Raw genomic sequence first — 20,004 nt, 5'->3', positions numbered from 1 at the left:
GGCTGGGGGGTGTCTGTAGTTGTTCCATGCGTAGTTTCCCGGACCGTGGTACCTCCATAGGCGGTTGACGTGGACAACTTTCGCTTGGTCTTTTCCGTTCTCCGGATTCGTAAGTCACGCCGGAGAGGCGTTCTAGCACAGTGTAAGGGCCTTCCCAGGGCTCTGTAACTTCGGAGACTGTCCTTTCTTCCTCTGCGGGTTGTAAAGCCAGACTCGGTCTCCTTCCTTGAAGTCAACGTGGCTTGCCCTCATATTGTAACCGCGCTTCATGGCCTCCCGGAGAACTTCAAGGCACCACGGACTTGATGGTGCACCTCTTCCAGCCGTTCCTCTAGTTGACGGGCAAAACTGAGGCGCCCTTGGAAGGCTTTCCCCAGGAGGCCTTCCTGTCAGTAGGTCCACCGCAATCGCAGCTCACGTCCAAACATCAGCTTTGCCGGTGAATACCCCGTAGTCTCGTGGGCGGCAGACCTGTAGGCCATGAGAAGCGCAGCTTCTGATCCCATGAAGACTGTTCATTGTTGCAATGCTTGGCCAACTCCTGGCCCAACGTCCCAATAAACCTCTCCACCATTACATCTGACTGGGGGTGCAGAGGGGTGGTCCGGGTCGTCGTGATACCCAGAAGCTTGCAGCACTCAGCAAGGACTGTGGACTCAAAATTCCTTCCCTGGTCGGAATGGAGCTCGTTAGGCACACCGGCGACAGAAGAACTCCTCCACCAAAACCTTGGCGATGGTAGTGGCTTCCTGGTCAGGGATGGCGAGGCTTCCGGCCACTTGGTGAAGTAATCCATTGTGACACAGATGTACCTATTTCCGTTCGTCGTCAGAGGCAAGGGTCCTGCTATATCCACTGCCACCCGCTCCATGGGGCTCCAACCTGGTATAGTTGCAGTGGGGCACGGTGACGCTTCTTGGGGCCCTTCTTTGCACAGCACACCTCACGCGTGACACCATTCTTCCACGTCCTTCCTCATGCCAACCCAGTAGAACCTTTGGCGCAGGCGACTCAGTGTCTTCTTTACCCCTAGGTGTCCGCTGGTGATGCTGTCGTGCATTTCTTTCAAGACGCCTTCCGGGACTTCACAGGTAACACCGTGGACCAGTAGTGGTCAAGACCATCATGAGAGACCCAGCGCTGCAACACCCGTCGTCTATCCGAAGAGTGTCCCACTGAGTCCAGTAATTCTTGGTGGTAGGGCTTGTTCTCGAGATTACTTCCCACCCAGGTCGCGTTGACGACTGACTCAGCCACTCCATAATTGGTCTCAGATCTCGGTCCTCCCGCTGCAGTTTTCCCAAGTCTTCCCATGGCACCTCCGCTGTCTGTTCCACTGTAGTGCGGCGGCACATATTCTGGACGCTTTCCTCTGGAGGCAATGTTGACACTCAGGTTGGCATGGGCGCCGGCTCAAGCTGTCGGCGTTACCGTGTGTTAGTCCAGATCGGTGCACAATAGTGTAGTGATGCTGCTCTAGTTTACCTATCCAGCGAGCAAGCTGGCCCTCAGGGTTTTTCAGTGACTTCAGCCACCGCAATGCAGCGTGATCCGTGCGGATGGTGAAAGTTGCACCGTACAGGTAAGCATGGAAAAGTCAAGGCTCTTGACTACTGCCAGGAGTTCTTTCCGGGTCACGCAATAGTTTTCTCGGCTGGGGTGAGCTTCTTGCTGAAGTAGGCCACAACCTGCTCCATGTCGGCACATGCCTGGGACAGCACTCCACCAATCCCTCATCACTGGCATCACAATCCAGTATAAAAGGCTTAGAGGGGTCTGGGTAGGTGAGTACGGGCGAGCTGATGAGGGCCTCCTTGAGTTCTCAAAGGCAACCTGAGTTTCCGCTGTCCACTCAAACTTGCGCCCCTTCTTCGTCAGGAGGTGCAGTGGTGCAGCAATCGTAGCGAAGCCTTTCACAAACCTGCGGTAGTATGAGCACAACCGAGGAAGCTCCGCAGCTCCTTCACGTTGGTGGGTGTCGGCCAGTCCCTTACCGCAGCCACCTTCTCAGGATCAGTGCGTACTCAGCCTCGCTCACGATGTGTCCCAAGTATTGGACCTCCTTTTGGAACAGACAGCATTTCTTCGGGCTGAGCTTAAGGTGTGCAGCTCTAAACCGGGCGAAAACCTCTGATAGCCTTTCCATCTCCTGCTCGAAGGTCTGGCCAAAGACAATCACGTCGTCGAGGTAGATGAGTGCCGTCTTCCAGTGAAGTCCCTCCAGCACCCTCTCCATCAGCCGCTCGAACGTGGCAGAGGCCAAAGGGCATAACCTTAAACTGCCACAGGCCTTGGCCGTAGGAGAAGGCTGTTTTCTTTGTCCTGCTCCGCCATTTTGACTTGGTGATACCCAGACTTCATATCCAGTGTTGAAAACCACTTGGAGCCCACCAAGGCGTCGAGCGTGTCGTCGATCCGTGGGAGTGGGTATGAATCCTTGATGGTGAGATCGTTGAGGGCTCGGTAGTCCACGCAGCACCTGAGGGAACCGTCCTTTTTCCTGACGAGCACTACAGCAGACGCCCACGGGCTGCTGGACCGCTCGATTAACCCTTGTTGCCGGAGATCATCCATTACCTCATCCATCTCCTTGCGACGGGCTGGTGCCATCCTTCGAGGAGCTTGCTTCACTGGGCGGTGGCTACCTGTGTCGAGGTGGTGCTCTACCAGGTCCGTACACCCCAAGTCCAGGTCTCCTGTGGAAAACACATCTGCATTTCTCACGAGAAGCTCCCTGAGCTGTTCCACTTGGGGTTCCTCTAGACACTTGGAGCTCCTGTCAAACAGGTCGCACAGGTAGTCAGGCAGCTCCTCCTGGGGCTTCGTCAGGGTTCTCCTGCAGACACAGGTTCTTGGTTTCTGGTCGATCTCTTGGCACAACCCCACCATGGTCCCTTGTTTTATTTTCTTTGGGCTGAAGGAGACATTGGCCACGCATTTACAGGCACTTCCGCTGCAGCAGGGTCTACCAAAGTACTGCCTACAATCACCCAGTTTTCTACCGGGCATCGACTTCCACTCTCTACCACACACAGGCTAGCCGGGGGGGCACCCGTAATTTGACAGGGTAACAGCATCTCCGACCTCGGAGGAATAATGGTGGTGCGCTTGACCGTCACTGGCAGGTCTTCCTTGTTCACAGTCGCCAGTGGCACCCTCCTTCCTCTTACAGTCAGCTGCTTAGCGCGGAAGTCCAGCTTCGCACCTGTGGGAGACAAGATAATCCATACCTAGGATGCAGGGGTCATCCATGTCGGCCACGTACACAGAGAGGAACTCTTCCTTTCCTCCGAGCTCAAACTTCACGTCCACTGGGCCTCTGAGCTCTGCGTAGTGTCCTGTGACTCCGCACAGTCGATGCGGCGTCTTAGGAAGCCGAAGATGACTCACCACGTCAGGCCGCACCAATGTGCGTTCCGAGCCTGTGTCGGCGACCACAGGCCACAACACTCCGTCAACCTTGCCCTCCACTTGGCAGCTTGTCATGGTGGTTCTCCTGCACACTGATATCTTCGGGCATGTACAGGACAGACTGGTCGTTGCCCCGTGAACCAGTCCTTCTTAGTTTCCAGTGGTGGTCCTCGTTGGGGCACATTTTTCCGACACTCATTCTTCCAGTGCCCCTTTTTCCACAGGTCCAGCACTTGGGTCCTTCCCTGGGCTTCTTCTTAGCGCACCTTCATATTCCTTCTTCCTCTTATAGCATTCGTTCTCCTTGTGCCCAACCTTCTCGCAGTACCAGCACTTTCCTTGGAACCTGTCTGTGTCGCTGACAGCGCCTTTCGTGCCCTAAAGCCAGAAGTCGAGTCGTCCCTGAAGCTTGACAAGCTAGACCTAACAAAGGACTCAAACTCCATGGCACGTGCCAGAGCTTCCTGCATTGATGTTGGCTTAGCTTGGTTCACTTGTATCTTCAGCTGAGGGCTGTCCAGGGCATCGATGAATTGATCACGCAGCAAAACCGTCAGCAGGTCAGGGGTGGCACCTGGGTATGCCTTGTGCGCCATGCTCTCAAGGTCCTGAGCGAGTTCCTGAAGAGACTCGCCGCGCCTCCTGTTGCGGGTTCTGAACCTAACCCTGAAGAGCTCGTTCTGGTGCTTGGTCCCATATCGTTGCTCCAGCGCCTGTGCCAGCCGCTGTAGCTGCCCTTTGTCGCATTGTCGAGCTGAGCAAGGACCTCCAGCGCCGCCCCTTTCAGGCTAGTGGCCAGCTGTACCGCGACTCTTGGTCATCCCATCCGTTCCGAGCTGCCAACAGCTCAAACTGAGCAGTAAGCCTCCCAGGAGACCTTGCCATCAAACTCCTGAGGCTTCTTTCTAACAGGCGAACCCAGCAGACCCATGGGGCTGGCGGAACTTCTTGCGAGGGATAAACTCAGGCGAAACAGGGCTCAAACTACCCCGGACTTGCGTGGAGAAGCATCTTGGGTACAACTAGCCCCTGCAGCTGGCTGAAGGTCCGTTTCCAGCCAAGCAGTCTTCAAGGGCCTTCACTCTGTCACTTACGTCACAAACTGCCTGTTCAGTACGGTTCACCTTTCCTGCACTTCTAATATTTCTTTGTGTGTCGCCTCCCCACCTCCATCTCTTGTTGAAGATTTGTGTGTTCTTTCTCCACTTCTATCAGGCGTTGTCCCAAGTTCGTGGTTACATCAGTCATTTCTCTTCGCACTGACTCACTTCCATCTTGTACTGCTTTAAGCTGTAGCTGTAATCCTGTGAAGCGATCTTCTAGCTGTTCTTTGAGTTCTTGGAGTGTTCCTTCTTGTTGTTGCTGTGCTCTTTCTTGTTGTTCTTTGAGTTCTTGGTGTGCTCTTTCTTGTTGTTCTTTGAGTTCTTGGAGTGTTCCTTCTTGTTGTTGCTGTGCTCTTTCTTGTTGTTCTTTGAGTTCTTGGAGTGCTCTTTCTTGTTTCTCCCCCTGTAGTCTCAAGGCTTCCAAAAGTTCAGTCAATATGTCGTCCCTCTGGGCAGCTTGGGAACGAGTCTCCATGGCGAAAAACAAATGCCTACACTCCTGACACCAGTGTTATGCCGGACGTGTTACTTGGGTTCCGTGTCGCCGTCAGGAGACTCCGTGGGAGGGAGATATGTAAACACTTTGCACAGTTTCTGAAGTTTAATATTCTTCTTTAGTAGTACACTTCACTCTGACTCTTCACTTACCACTAGCTTACTATGACTGGGACTGACTCTCTCTCGCCCTCTTCTCCTATATATATCCAGAACAGTACAGTCTAGAATATTACAGTATATTTTAGATCATACAAGAACATGTAGCAAAAATATATGCGAGTTGGCAACACTTCCCGCCTGGCGCCTGGCCGCGCCCCGTGGGGCGCGGACGGCTCGCCTTCCTCCCCGCCCCTTTGCTCGTTTCTCCGGGAGCCTTCTAGAGGCCTATGGTCGCTGGGGGAAGCTTCCAGCACAACAGTACTATTGGTACTGGAGTTCTCGGGACCGGTATTACCGGTACTCAAACTAACGGTACCTACATATTAGTTGCAAGTTTTCGCCAGTTGACTGAGGTGTTATGCTATCTGTGTCTTCACTTCTGTCCGGGACTGAACTTTGAATTCGTCGAGACTTCCAGGCGTGATGAATGACGGCAAACAACAGCACCATAGCCAATGAGGTCAACAAGCCCGCCGTCGCCACTGACGCCACAAAGAGTTTTCCGGTCCTAGGCTCCTCGACCAGTATTTCCTGTGGAAGAAAAAATAAACAACCATGTACGTATTAGCAGCACTGATATTGTGTGCGTGTTATAAATTGGTCCAGAAAAAGTCTTTTAAAATGATCCAGAAGAAAATGGTGTGTGTGTGTGTGTGTGTGTGTGTGTGTGTGTGTGTGTGTAATAATAATAATCGGTTTATCAAGTGATTGCAGCTGTTAAGTTGAAAATATTCATATTAAAAATACAATGTTCAAATAGTGCAATATAAAAGGGGTATAGGGGGTCTGTGGATTACATTGTGGAAAAGTTGTGATGAAATAGAGGAGGTAAGGGGTGTGGTGGTGGAGTGCAGTGCGTCGGTGCGAGACGTGGTGTCGTCTTCCGGGTGGCGGGTCAGGTGTTAAGCCCCAGGTCAACCCCAGGTCAAAAAAGGTCAGGTCTCAGCTGATGGCGGGGGTGCAGGTCGAGGCGATGTCGGTCGTCACTCAGCTTATGGGCTTAGCGATGACCTGCTAATCCATGCAGCCGGAGAGACAAGACGGGAAGAGGCGGACCGAGCGGCAGGAGGCATGGGAACGTCTGTCGTCTGCACTGCCTTGTATGGTGAGCGGCGTGCTGATTGCCCACCTGAGTGACGGGCCTCAACACTGCACTGCGCCTGAACCGACTTCTCCCAGCAGCATGATGGTCGGGCTGGTGTACCTGGGGGAACCTGGGGCGTCGGCTTATTGGAAAGGCCGTGTCGGCGTCACACTGGCCCATAGCTGAGCGTTATCGCGATAAGTTATCGCGATACTTTATCGCTGATAACAAAATCGGGTTATCGGCCATCCGCTACTTATTTATATAAATATCGATACTTCGTTACTTTTGTAACAAAACTAGCGATAATCGCTAGTTTTTTCCGCCTCGGAAAAAAAACGTTGTCTCCTCCCTTCTGCGTATATGGCCCGGCGCCCGGTGTTGTAATTAAAAAAACGGGTATGAAATATCTTCGGTGAAGATATTTCATACTTAGATCACAACATTAAAACACTAGGTTATTTTTTTTTTGTCAGACTCAAAAACCATTATATCAGAGAGAAAAATATTTTAACTTTGCCCCAAAAATTATTATTCACCGCCTGAAATTTGCGATCCCGTTGTAAAGAGCGCAAACAGAGACCAGTGGCTTGTAACCACGTGGCGGCGTGGCTGCGTGGCCTCTCAGCTGCGCCTCGAGGACGGAGTGAGTGCCAGTGTTCCGGTTCCCAGTGCTTCAGTGCTTCTTTTCTGAAGTGACTGTTAAAGTGTTAATGGTGATCAGTAAGAATAACTGAATAAGTAGTGATGGGCTAGTTCATGAGAGACCAGTGTTTGTAAACAAAGCTCCAGCTTTGACGGTGGAACGCCAAATAACCCAACAACGGTTAAGGCGTTTCTAGTATTAACTTCTATATGTACGTGTCATCGTGTTGTTTTCAGGTTTTTTAAGATTTCTAAAATATAGATAATGAAAATTTGAATTCATACATGTTTTTCATTTGAAATATCAATATAGTATCGTTTTCGCCTATCGGACTTATCGCTAGCTGGTATCGGAATTGCGGATTTATATCGGGTATCAGGTATCGGTTATCGCCTATATTTGTGTCTCCAGTTAACGAATATCGGTTATCACCGATAAGGTTTTCCATTATCAGTTATTGGGTATCGGGAATAAGGTTTTCTGTTATCGTGGCCACCTATGCACTGGCCACTAAGTCTATATACAGCAAGTCAAATCATACGCATGTTTGTGGGAGGAGACACGGCCGAGGCGTGGTTTATGCGTGACACTGCTTGGAGCCAAACTAGATAATGTAGAAACAGGGATTTAGAGAAAACGAGGAAAGGCGTACCAATTTAAATCAAGCCCTTCAACATGCCCTCTCTCACACCCCACACCACCGTTTGTAGTCATTGAAATTAGTCACGCAATAGCACAATAAAGACATTTTTTCGTCAGTGGCTTCCCAGAACGCGCTGTGAAAGAAGGCGAGAATGTACATCCAGAGTGCACATACGGCCCCAACTTTAGTCACCCCTGAACTGGCGGGTATTTTTTTTTTTTTAACCAAGTGACGTCATCCCGCTGCTCACTTAAAACCGCCTCCTGCGCGTGCCGGCCGCAGTTTTGAAGCAGAGTGACTTAACTTGGTATATATAGACTTAGACTGGCCATTCTACTCCTCAGTGTCTTCACGGCACCACACACACTGCACTCACTGTCTGTCACCATGATTGCTTGATGTCACAAAAGTTTCTTACGGTGTTGGGTTTTTGATGAAAAGGGAGAGGGAAATGTAGGGGAAGGGGGGAGGGCAACAGGCTGGCCCCAGCTACTCCATTCGGAGCGTCGTGACCCACGTCGGACCTCGGTCAGGTGTGTGTGTGTGTGTGTGTGTGTGTGTAAAAATCACCACGGCCTGATCACGTGTTGGACTCGTAATCGCCAGCAGGTACCCTCCCGACATGAGCAAGTGCTCTTTATAGTCGATCTATGTGTACTGCCAGGACCTCAAACACCGGACACCCTATCATCATTGCTCAAGGGGGGAGAGTAACCACTCCTATAATCCGTTTCATTCCGTCTGTCCACTCGCGAACGTAGATGTGGCACCGCGCGTTCGTGATTGTGAAGATCAACTTTATATTTCAGTGATATATTTGAATGTTTGTGTATACAAAAACACTCGAGCCATCAGATACGTGTAGTGCCCCAAAACGAGCACATAACGCCTGGACATTAATTTTCACTTCCAAACTTATTGAGAAAGGTTCGAACCGTCGTGAAGGATATAACCTTCCTTCATAATTATTAGTTAGGGTAACTGGCGATCAGCCACGCACTCCCCTCTCCTATCCGTTGCTTCTCTTACCTCCCCTTCACGAGGTAACTCCCGCCCCATGCACCGCGCTGGGCGAGGTTAGTCATCCGATACCTTCGCCTGCTTACAGGTAGGCGCTGTTCTCTCTGGATATAACTTCCCAGTTAAAGTTAGTGTCCACATGATTTATAAGGGTTACCACAGTCAGTCATCTGATACCCTTCGCCCGGCTTACAGCTAACAGTGAGTGCCCCCGGCACCTTCGCCGTCCCGGTGAATGGAGCACCCAGCCCAGGAGCCATAAGGCATCACCTGCTTGCAGATAAGTCATCCTCAATGCCTGTAACCACCTCCTCCCCAGTCATATTGGGAAGCCCTTTTAATTTCTTTCCCCAACACACACACTAGTTAGGATGGGCGCCAAATCGGCGTGTTTGTAAGGAGTTTAGCGATCTCCCCCCACACACACACACACACACACACCTGTCGTGGCCTCTGTGACGCATCAAGATAGGTAGGAAAAGTGCTGACGCGAGTTTCAGGACTGGTAGGAGGAAGGAGTGTTGCCGCCTATATATTTATAAATGTTTTTCCCCCCATTTTCTTTGTATGTATTGCATTATCTTGTCATATTGGTAATAACAGAATAATGACAGGGTTGTCACTATAGAGGCCTCCGTCGCCCTTGGTCCTTTTAAGACTCGCTGTCCCGTCAGCTACAGGAGAGGTTGAGTTAAATCGTCTTCCCTCTTCAAGGGGTGGTAGATTATTTATAAATACCAGCGTCCTAATAAACCAAGACCATAAATGTAACACTGCTTGTTTCCTCCTACCTACCCCATACGGGTTAATTAATTAACCCGTGAAACACATGGTTTGTCCCTCGATCGAACGAAAAAGTGGAGTTCACTTTACTGCTTACTATGCATTCATTATTGAAGGTATAAGTGTCGTTGAGGTCTCATTTGAAGGAAAATGTTGCTCTTCTGCAAAAATAAACATTTTTTCCCAGTAACTCTGATAAAATCTATTGAATTTGAACCCCAATTTTCAAAAATTGGTAAAAAATAACTTAAGAGAACACTGGCCATTTTGTCCCCATGGCATTATTATGGTGTTTTATTATGGATTTTGATAGAGTGTTACCTGCTGAATCCAATGGTGGTCTTACTTTTATTCTAGGCCTAATAGTTTAGAAGTTAATTGTGAGCATTTTAAGAGGAAAATTAAAAAAAAATTGTTTAGTCTGTATCCTTTTATTCAAAGTAAAGTTTTTAGTGTTTTTATGATGTAAATAAATAGACATGTTTATGCTGAATCCAATGGTGGTCTTATTTTTTTTCTAGACCCAACTGTTCAAAAGTTACAATCACTTATGTTTTTTTCTGAAACCCCGATCCCTCCCCCAACCCTCCCTTTCCCGACTGTTGACTCTGACAACCTGAAGATTTCCTTTTGCTATATCCTTTATTAAAATTAAAGTTTTTAGTGTATATATGATGTAAATAAATAGACATGATTATGCTGAATCCAATGGTGGTCTTATTTTTTTTCTAGACCCAACTGTTCAAAAGTTACAATCACTTATGTTTTTTTTTCTGAAACCCCGATCCCTCCCCCAACCCCTCCCCTTTCCCCGACTGTTGACCCCCTGACAACCTGGAAGATTTCCTTTTGCTAGGTTGCTGTGATACAGGTTCTGCTGCAGATCCAGGTTCAGTTGGAGGTGCTGGTTTGGGCGCTTTCCGCTTAGCTGCACGTCTCGGAAGAATGCGGCGAGATGCAGGCTCATCAGCGTCCGATGATGATGATGTTGATGATTCTTGAGGTGGAGGCACCACTGCGAGCTGCTTTGCGTTGTCAGGAAGGCGATGCTTCATCTGCCGATGGTATTCGCTGAAGCATATCCTGCCAGGTCTCATGCACAGGCACACATTGCATTGTTGGCAATAGAAAATGGACTTTTTCTTGCAGCCTGGCATTTGACAACGGTGTGGTGGCCGTCTTGGCTCCCGTCCTGCTGCAGCCGCCCTCTGAGCTTCAAGAGGCAACGGAGGATATGATGCTGGTAGGTGCCCTAGGCTGACTGGGGCCGTGTGCAATACAGCAGAACGTTGGGTGGAGGGCGTGTCACACATCGTGAGCATGATGTTCCCCAGCGCTTCACGGAATGCAAATGGGGCTCCTTGGCATCTTGGCGGTTGCGGTGCCACACACCATGCGGAAGATTATGTACGCATTAGTGACTGCTGTGCTCACTAGGTACATCGCAGCTTCTTCCACATCTTCCTGGTGGCACGGCATGGGCTGTACTTTGACTCAGGTAGTCGCTCAGGTCCACCCCTCCCATGTTCTTATTGTAGAGCCGGAACCATTGCTGGCTTCATTTTCTTCACACGCCGCTGGCTGTCACATTCTATCAGGTCAGCAGTCTCCTCGGTTGATAACATGAAGACATCCTTTGTATCCCTCCACCGGCCCATTGCAACCAAATTGTCATCTCCATGTGTGGCGATGTAGCTGTGGACCTCCCCTTCTTGGACTTGCCTTTGGCGACTTTGAGCTCAGGAGGGAACTGATGACGATTTGACATGCAGGTCCTGTTGCGCCGTAACCATCAACAGTTCGCAGTGCCAGAAGAGGTCGGTGAGGTGTAAAACCTGTCCGTGAACACATGTATCCTTCATGCTTATTGTAGGGTGACTCGTCCAGCAGTGTAAGGACAACCTCATCCACAGTGCGGGAGGTTGTGTCGTGCAGTATAATGTTGGACAAGTATCCCACTTGTCTCCACACAAGTTTGTATGACTTGATGTGATACTTGTGGGGCTTGTTTGGATTATACTGCGCATGCTGCTGTTGCCCTTCCACCCCATGCTCCCCTCATCGACAGATGGTTGATGAGTTTGGCCTTTGTACTGGGTGAGGCATCTGTCTTTCAGCGTGTGGAGTAGTGGAGCTATAAGGGCTGTTTTGTAAGCAATTGTGTCCTTTGGTGGAAGTGTCAATTGTCTACAAGGTGAAAGTTGCTGTGGATGTGGTTGAAGCGTGAGTATGTCATGCATGATGAGATGACGTCATTTCTGAATGTAGAGTCGCGTTTCCATGGTGTTCTGAGGCTGTGGGGGCTTAAATGAGCAGTATCATGATGCCGGTATGTGCGGACCTCCGGTGTTATGTCAGGTTTCACAGCAGCTTTCTTCTTCTGCCTGTAATACCTGTTGCTCTCTGTAGCGATGGTATCCCAGAAGTCATCGGGCACGAACAGCATCAGAGCTGCCAGTTCGCCGAATTGGCCAGGGATGTCCACTTGAATTCCTGGATTTGTGGGTTTGAAATCATTGGACAAACATGGTGCTGCTCTTCCATCTTCTTCCATGGGACAGAAGCGACCGCACCCAAACACTTGTACTGTCCATCACCGGGTACACAATGTGCACGAGGCCAGCTTGGCTACTGGACCCGATCGAACACTAAGTGCGCACCCACACCTCCTGTCCACAACCGGGACCAGACTGAGTGTTTGAGGTCCGTAAATTTCAAAAGCCTCCTCTCTCTCTTCACTGGTACCTCCCATCTAGGGTTGCCGTATACCACCAGATAGAGCTCGTCGAGACACATATTTTGGTATCTGGCAACCCTGGCTTTGCTGATGCGCCACACTTAAACATCTGCTGTCCACAACCGGGTACAGTTCCCGTTCACTTGTAGGGGTCACCCTTACTCCTCCTTCGTGTCATACTTAACACGCTACCAAAATTCTTTTTTTCCTCTTCATTAACACAGACACGAGGAGAGAGTAGGGTTGTCAGTGTAGTTTAACGTTCTCCTGGTTGTCTTAGACTCCATTCCACACCACGAATTGGTTTCGCGGTTATTTTTTTTATTATGGTTTTTAAGTTTTGTTTTCTTGTGAACCCCCACATACTCGGTGGTGCCTTAAATGAAGAGCAGGAGAGCCGAGAGCACCACATACGAACCGCAAACAGAGGACTTGCATCGATATAGTCTGGTCATACTCGAACGATCTATAGCCTTTCAGATTATCATATTTCATCTCATTCAGGTATGCAGAAAGTGACATACGACTCTGCAAGTGTCTATACATTAGGAACTGTTTCCTTTGCTATGTATAAAAAATTAAAAAAATCAAACATAAATATCCACCAAAAACGTCTAACATGTGTGGTGTGACTGTCAAGCTGTAAATTCTCTCTCTCTCTCTCTCTCTCTCTCTCTCTCTCTCTCTCTCTCTCTCTCTCTCTCTCTCTCTCTCTCTCTCTCTCTCTCTCTCTCTCTCTCTATCTCTCTCTCTCTCTCTCTCTCTCTCTCTCTCTCTCTCTCTCTCTCTCTCTCTCTCTCTCTCTCTCTCTCTCTCTCTCTCTCTCTCTCTCTCTCTCTCTCTCTCTCTCTCTCTCTCTCTCTCTCTCTCTCTCTCTCTCTCTCTCTCTCTCTCTCTCTCTCTCTCTCTCTCTCTCTCTCTCTCTCTCTCTCTCTCTCTCTCTCTCTCTCTCTCTCTCTCTCTCTCTCTCTCTCTCTCTCTCTCTCTCTCTCTCTCTCTCTCTCTCTCTCTCTCTCTCTCTCTCTCTCTCTCTCTCTCTCTCTCTCTCTCTCTCTCTCTCTCTCTCTCTCTCTCTCTCTCTCTCTCTCTCTCTCTCTCTCTCTCTCTCTCTCTCTCTCTCTCTCTCTCTCTCTCTCTCTCTCTCTCTCTCTCTCTCTCTCTCTCTCTCTCTCTCTCTCTCTCTCTCTCTCTCTCTCTCTCTCTCTCTCTCTCTCTCTCTCTCTCTCTCTCTCTCTCTCTCTCTCTCTCTCTCTCCCTCTCTCTCTCTCTCTCTCTCTCTCTCTCTCTCTCTCTCTCTCTCTCTCTCTCTCTCTCTCTCTCTCTCTCTCTCTCTCTCTCTCTCTCTCTCTCTTTCTCTCTCTCTCTCTCTCTCTCTCTCTCTCTCTCTCTCTCAAGGTATATTGTTACAAGAGGAAAGTCCACACATCCTTCGGACCGCCAGATTCGAAGTCTCAGCTCTGTGCAACTTTTGGTCAAATGAGTCTCCCTTGAGTGTCTCTCTCGTACACTGTAATTTAAACTAATTATAATAGTTAACCATTTAACAAGCTATATAGCAAAGTTTCTGATTAACTAACTCGTAGATTAACGAAGTAGGTCACTAAGTTACTCATTAATAAGCCAACCAAATCAGTAGCTAAAGAACCAAGTAACTTTTAAGCAAATTAAGTATTCAGCTCTTAGCTAGCTAACTACTATGTATTTTTAGTAATGAAGTAAATTAATAAATCCATCTGCTTGACTTACTTCTTTGCTCGCTTGTACGTACTGAAGCCTCGGCAGTTCCTTGTCCTTGGCGCCGATCATATCTTTTTGACATTCGGTCCTCGGCCTGAACTGTTGAGAATAAGAGAGGGGAAGGGGAATCATGGTCCACAAGGTAAACATGAGGGAGAGAAGAGCAGTGCTTTAAGTCTCTCGGCCCGATACCTGGAAGCTCAGCTCTCCAAACAACGTGAAAGCCTTGTTCAGTGGTAGCTACAACCAATACTATTACTATATCTACTACAACTACTACTACTACTACTTTTACTACTACTACTACTACTTCTACTACATCACTGGTATTATGACCATTACTATCTACTTCCACTACTACTACTACTACTACTATTACTACCACTACTACTACTACTACCATCACTACTACTATAACTACTAATACTACCACTATACTACTTCTAGCACAAATGCTTCAACAACAACAACTACAACTACTACTACTACTACTATCATCACCAACACTACTACTACTACTACTACTACTGCTGCTGCTGCTACTAATATAGGTGTGGAAAGTGAGAGAATATGTCCTCAGAGATAATGCTGTACTACTCTCTTCTGTTAATTGAAGCAAAGAGGAAACGAAGAGGAGAACAAAGTGTTTATGATCTGCATGCGCACCTCCCTCCCTGTATATGCCTCATCAAAAAGAAAAAGTAGGAAAAAAGCTCGCTAACTGTTGCTTCCATACAGCGAAAAGCATACAGTGCCCAAAAGAGAGGTCAATTTCGTATGGAGAGGTGTCTTGATACACTCTACTTGAAAGAGGTCAAGTCATAGGCAAGAGGAAATACAGACGAAGGAAGGCTGTTCCGGAGTTTACCAGTGAAGGATCTAAAGAATGAAGATGCTGGTTAACTCTTGCATAAGGTGTTTGGACAGTATAGGGATGAGCTTGAGTAGAAAGTCGTGCAGCGGGGGCAGAGATGGGAAGGCATGCAGTTAAGAGGTTCAGAAGACCAGTCAGAGTGAAAATATCGATAGAAGATGGCGCGGAATTTAAGAAGTAGTAGGCTGTCAGTAAGAGGAGGGAGCTTATGAGACGAAGAGCCTTAGACTCCACTCGGTGTAAAAGAGCTGTGAGTGGAGCTTCCCCACACGTGAGATGCATACTCCATACGAGGCGGACAAGGCCACTGTATATGGATAGCAACTGTGCGGGTGAGAAAACTGGCGAGCGATACAGAACGCCCAACCTCGAGGAAGCTGATTGAGTGAGAGAGGAGATGAGTAGTTTACAGTTGATATTCTGAGCTAAGGATAGACCGTGGATGTTTAGTGTTGAAGAAAGTGACAGCTGGGTGTTGTCAAAGAATAGGGGATAGGCGTTTGGAAGATTGTGTCGATTGATATGTGGAGAAACTGTGTTTTTGAGGCGTTGAAGGACACTAGTTCTTTTTGCCCCAATCGGAAACAATAGTAAGGTCTGAGGCTAAGCGTTCTGCAATCCAACTTAGAATCGTTTAGTTTCTGGTGGGTGGATCTTCTATTAAAAGAAGTTGAGTAATGCAGAGTAGAGTCATCGGCGTAGGAATGGATAGGACAGTTCGTTTTGGAAAGGAGATCATCAATGAACAATAGGAAGAGTGGGAGATAGGACAGAGCCCTGCAGGACACCACTGTTAATAGGTTTAGGGGAAGAACAGTGACCGTCTACCACAGCAGAAATAGAACGGTCAGAAAGGAAATTGGAGATAATGGTACAAAGAGAAGGATAGAAACCGTAGGAGGGTAGTTTGGAAAGAAAAGATTTGTGCCAGACCCTATCAAAGGCTTTTGATATGTCCAGCGCAATAGCAAACGGCTAAGAGAGGATGACTAAACGTCCACACTATCGAGCATGCTCGACGGGCAAACAGTGATACCAGATCACAATAGGTAGTGAGAATGAGGGTTGATGACGTCAGAAGCGGGAAAACCACAGGCAGGGATCTGGCAACAAAGAGTGCTACCAGATGTAGTTTAGCCCACAATATCTACTCCTTCACCGGGCAAAGACTGGCGGGCAAAGTTGTAAACTGATGAGTGGTGTCAAATACAGGTTCATGGTTCAGTTTCACTCTGACCCTGCTGAAAGAAGAGGTCGGGACCTGTCTCACCATGCCGAACACCGTCCGAGAGGAAGAAAATAGCCTTGTGGGATAATTCTTATGTGTACACTTGTAGAAGGACCGCCAGACATGCTGATATGCACATAACACTTTGAATGTGAGATATATTCCTACTTAATTCCGAGGAAACGTTTAGTGTTTCGCATCATACCAGTCGAAACAGTTTCTGGTGTTTCCTTCAAACTCACTCACAGACAGTTGCCCGCTCGTTTGCCCGCAGTCTCCTCGCTTCTGACGTCACCTTCGTGCCTGCCACTCACCCTCCTTGCTTATGTATTGGAACGGGATCTGGTATCACTGTTTGCCCGTCGAGCATGCTCGATAGTGTGGACACGGCTTTAAGAGTCAGTTAAGAAGGCAAGGAAATCACCAGTAGAACGCCTCTTGCGGAATCCATACTGGCGATCAGATAGAAGATCAGAAGTGGAGAGGTGCTTTTGAATCTTCCGGTTAAGGATTGATTCAAACGCTTTAGATAGATGAGAAAGTAAAGCTATAGGACGGTAGTTTGAGGGATTGGAATGGTCACCCTTCTTAGGCACAGGCTGTATGAAGGCATACTTCCAGCAGGAAGGAAAGGTAGATGTTGGCAGACAGAGTCGAAAGAGTTTAACACGGCAGGGGGTCAGCACGGAAGCACAGTTTTTAAGGACAATAGGAGGCACTCCATCAGGTCCATAAGCCTTCTGAGGTTTGAGGCCAGAGAGGGCATAGAAAACATCATTCTTAAGAATCTTAATAAAAGATATAAAGGAGTCAAAGGGGGGATGAGTAGGAGGAATATGCCCAGAATCGTCCAGAGTGGAGTTTTTAGCGAACGTTTGAGAGAAGAGTTCAGCCTTAGAGATAGATGAAACGGCGGTGCTGCCGTCAGGACTAAGGAGAGGAGGGAAAAAGAAAGAAGTAAAGTTGGAGGAGATGTTTTGGGCTAGATGCCAGAAATCTCGGGGAGAATTAGAAAAGGCAAGGTTTTGCCATTTTCTATTAATGAAGGAGTTTTTGGTAAGTCGGAGAGTAGATTCGGCACGATTCCGGGCAGAAATGTAAAGATCATGGTTTGCAGGAGTGCGATGGCTCAGGTACCTCTTGTGAGCTGCCTCTCTATCTTTGATATATATATATATATATATATATATATATATATATATATATATATATATATATATATATATATATATATATATATAAACCTCCTTCAGGGTGCAGATACAACAAGTTGAACCGCACAAAATGCAAAAAGGTACTGGAGAAAAAGCAAAGGGAACGAATAGTTACGAAACTGGCCAGTCAACGCCAAAAGGAGGAATAATAAAATTACTGTTTGAAAAAGACATTTACACGAGTCTTAAAAGTAGAAATGTCTGCAGAAAGGACAATTTCTTTGGGTAACTGATTCCATACACTTGTCAACGATGGAAGAAAACATCTTGAGAATTGTGTCGTACCAAAATTCATAGGATTAAAAGCAAGACCGTTTTGACTAAGAGCAAACCTCGTGACCCGTGCAGGAGTAAAAGGATCAGGCAAAACATTGTATAAGGGATGCCGATTATTCTTTAAAATGGTAAGGGCACCAACTTGACGCCGATGATCAAGACCAAGAACAAGTGCCGGAGTAATAAATTTAATTAATTTGATAGCTCTGTCAAATAACTCTGAATGGCAATTGGCAGCAGACATCCAAACAGGAGCACAATACTCAAAGCGGGGCAAAATGAATGCATAAAAAGATTTTATTACAGTTGAGTTACAGACAAATATTTTGAAGCACTAGTTAAGTCTTCTGTGCAATAGTGGAAGACATGGAACGGATGTGTTTCTCAAATGTCAGTTTAGAATCAAGAGTGACTCCCAACAAACGAATACTAGAAACATCCTTAATATGTTCACCAAAAATATGCAAACAAGGATGAGGTGGATTCAAGGTACGGGATCTACTAATGGTAATGGAATGCGTTTTATTAGCATCAATCTTTATGCCCCAAAGTTGACACCAAGCGGTGATCATTGCCAAGTCCCTTTTGAGAGATGCAGCAACTTCACCTCTGTTGCTAGGAGAGTGAACAGCGGAGTATAGAGTTGTATTATCACCATATGAAATAAGCTTTTTTTCGAGATTAATGCCCAAGTCAGAAATAAAAATGTTAATAAATAAAGGTCCAAGAACACTGCCCTGAGGAACACCAGAAACAACAGGAAGAGAAACAGAGCAGGCACCATCAACAACAACACACTGTAATCGATTTTTTTTTTTTTTTAATACTGAGTAGTTCATCAATACCAAGGAGTTGTAGTTTATAAATTAAAGCCCTATGGTTTACAACATCAAAAGCAGAACTAAAATAAATAGCAACAACTCGAGACTCATGCCTACGATCCAAAGAAGACTGCAGGTCATGAGACAGAGTCAAGAGAGCCTCACATGTTCCCAAACCATTACGGAATGCGAACTGAGAATCAGGTAACCGACTGAAATTATCACAGTATATGGAAAGCCGTTTAGCCAAAAGCCTCTCAGAGATCTTAGAGAGGATAGGAGTAGTAGAAATTGGGCGGTACTCAGTAGGAAAAGTTGAAGCTGAGGCTCCCCTCGGGATTGGGGGGAGAGAGAGAGAGAGAGAGAGAGAGAGAGAGAGAGAGAGAGAGAGAGAGAGAGAGAGAGAGAGAGAGAGAGAGAGAGAGAGAGAGAGAGAGAGAGACTCAACGTGATAAACAGTCAATTAAGAAAATGTAGATGTCAGGGAAGAGGGAAAAAAGTGGAGAGATTGAATTAGAACCTCTTCCGGAGTAGAATAAATCGCACTAAAACTGACAGAGGGGAACATCAACGTTAGGAAGGGCCTTCTTCCTGCCTTTCACTTATAACAACAGATGATGATAATGATGATGACAGGAGTGACGCCCTTACCCAGACCCTGTAGGTGCAGCCCGGGAAGACTTGTTGGTGCCAGTGCGCCGTGAAGACAATTGTGTCAAATGGCTCCTCCGTGCCACCCGTCAGGACCAGAGAGCTGCAGTTCCCGCTCTTCAAGGAGATAAAACATAGATGAGTTATAATAGTAATGACGAATTGAATATTACCCGGCATAAGGTTTGATGAGATATAGGCCTGTGTGTCATCAAACCATGTCAGAATGGTCATAGCTACATCCCATCGAGCTGACGTTAGGTGGCAGAGTGAGTCTCGACACACATGGGGGAGACAGCGGCAGACACCATCTAGACAGTCTTTCAATAATAATAATAGTGATGATGATAATAATAATAATAATAATAATAATAATAATAATAATAATAACAATAACAATAATAATAATAATGATAACAACAACAATTCTAAAAAAAAAAAAAACAATAATATTGGTACTACAATAATAACATCACCATCAAAAGCCACTCCCAATAATGACAATGTTACCTAATAGTACGAATAATGTTCATAATAGTGAGCTTGCCCCACTGAATTAGTATTACATTTTTCGCCAGTGTTCGTTATCGTGACACACTGCTGTCAAATATATGCAGGGAGTAAAAGGTCCACGTGGGAAAATATCCATAGGGGAGCTTTGTTGAGAAAACCTAAGTCTATACACACCAAGTCAAGTCACTCTGCTTCAAAACTGCGACGACCGATGCAGCAGGAGGCGGTTTTGGGGCGAAGCAGCGGGATGATCGCCACTTGGAGCCCCAAAATACCCGCCAGTTCAGGGGTGACTAAAGTTGGGACCGTATGTGCACTCTGGATGTGCATTCTCGCCTTCTTTCATCGCTGCTCAGGCAAGCCACTGACGATAAAATATGTCTTTTTATTGTGCTATTGCGTGACTGTACTTCCAACGCCTACAAACGGCGGTGTGGGGCGTGAGGAGGGCATGTTGAAGTGATTGATTTAAATTAGTCCGCCTTTCTTCGTTTTCTCTAAATCCCTGTTTCTATATTCTCTAGTTTGGCTCCAAGCAACGTCACGCATAAACCACGCCTCGGCCGTGTCTCCTCCCACAAACCTGCGTATGACTTGACTTGGTGT

The 20,004-nt window shown here is 47.2% G+C and overlaps 1 protein-coding gene across 2 annotated transcripts in view; it reads right to left on the bottom strand.

The window, feature by feature from the left end:
* LOC126992115 (uncharacterized) overlaps positions 1-20,004 on the bottom strand; it is a 52,802-nt gene that overhangs the window by 6,352 nt on the left and 26,446 nt on the right. For both annotated transcript variants that reach the window (XM_050850785.1, XM_050850784.1), the window contains exons 7-9: positions 18,886-19,002; positions 13,831-13,920; positions 5,492-5,702 (exon numbers count right to left, since the gene is read on the bottom strand). In XM_050850785.1, the coding sequence (XP_050706742.1) occupies positions 5,492-5,702; positions 13,831-13,920; positions 18,886-19,002 (418 nt within the window). The remainder of the gene's footprint in view (positions 1-5,491; positions 5,703-13,830; positions 13,921-18,885; positions 19,003-20,004) is intronic.

The sequence above is a fragment of the Eriocheir sinensis genome, unplaced genomic scaffold (assembly GCF_024679095.1).
Source record: "Eriocheir sinensis breed Jianghai 21 unplaced genomic scaffold, ASM2467909v1 Scaffold400, whole genome shotgun sequence".
Taxonomy (NCBI): domain Eukaryota; kingdom Metazoa; phylum Arthropoda; class Malacostraca; order Decapoda; family Varunidae; genus Eriocheir; species Eriocheir sinensis.
Note: the sequence above shows the minus strand (reverse complement) of the source record. Positions and strands in the feature narration are given on the sequence as shown.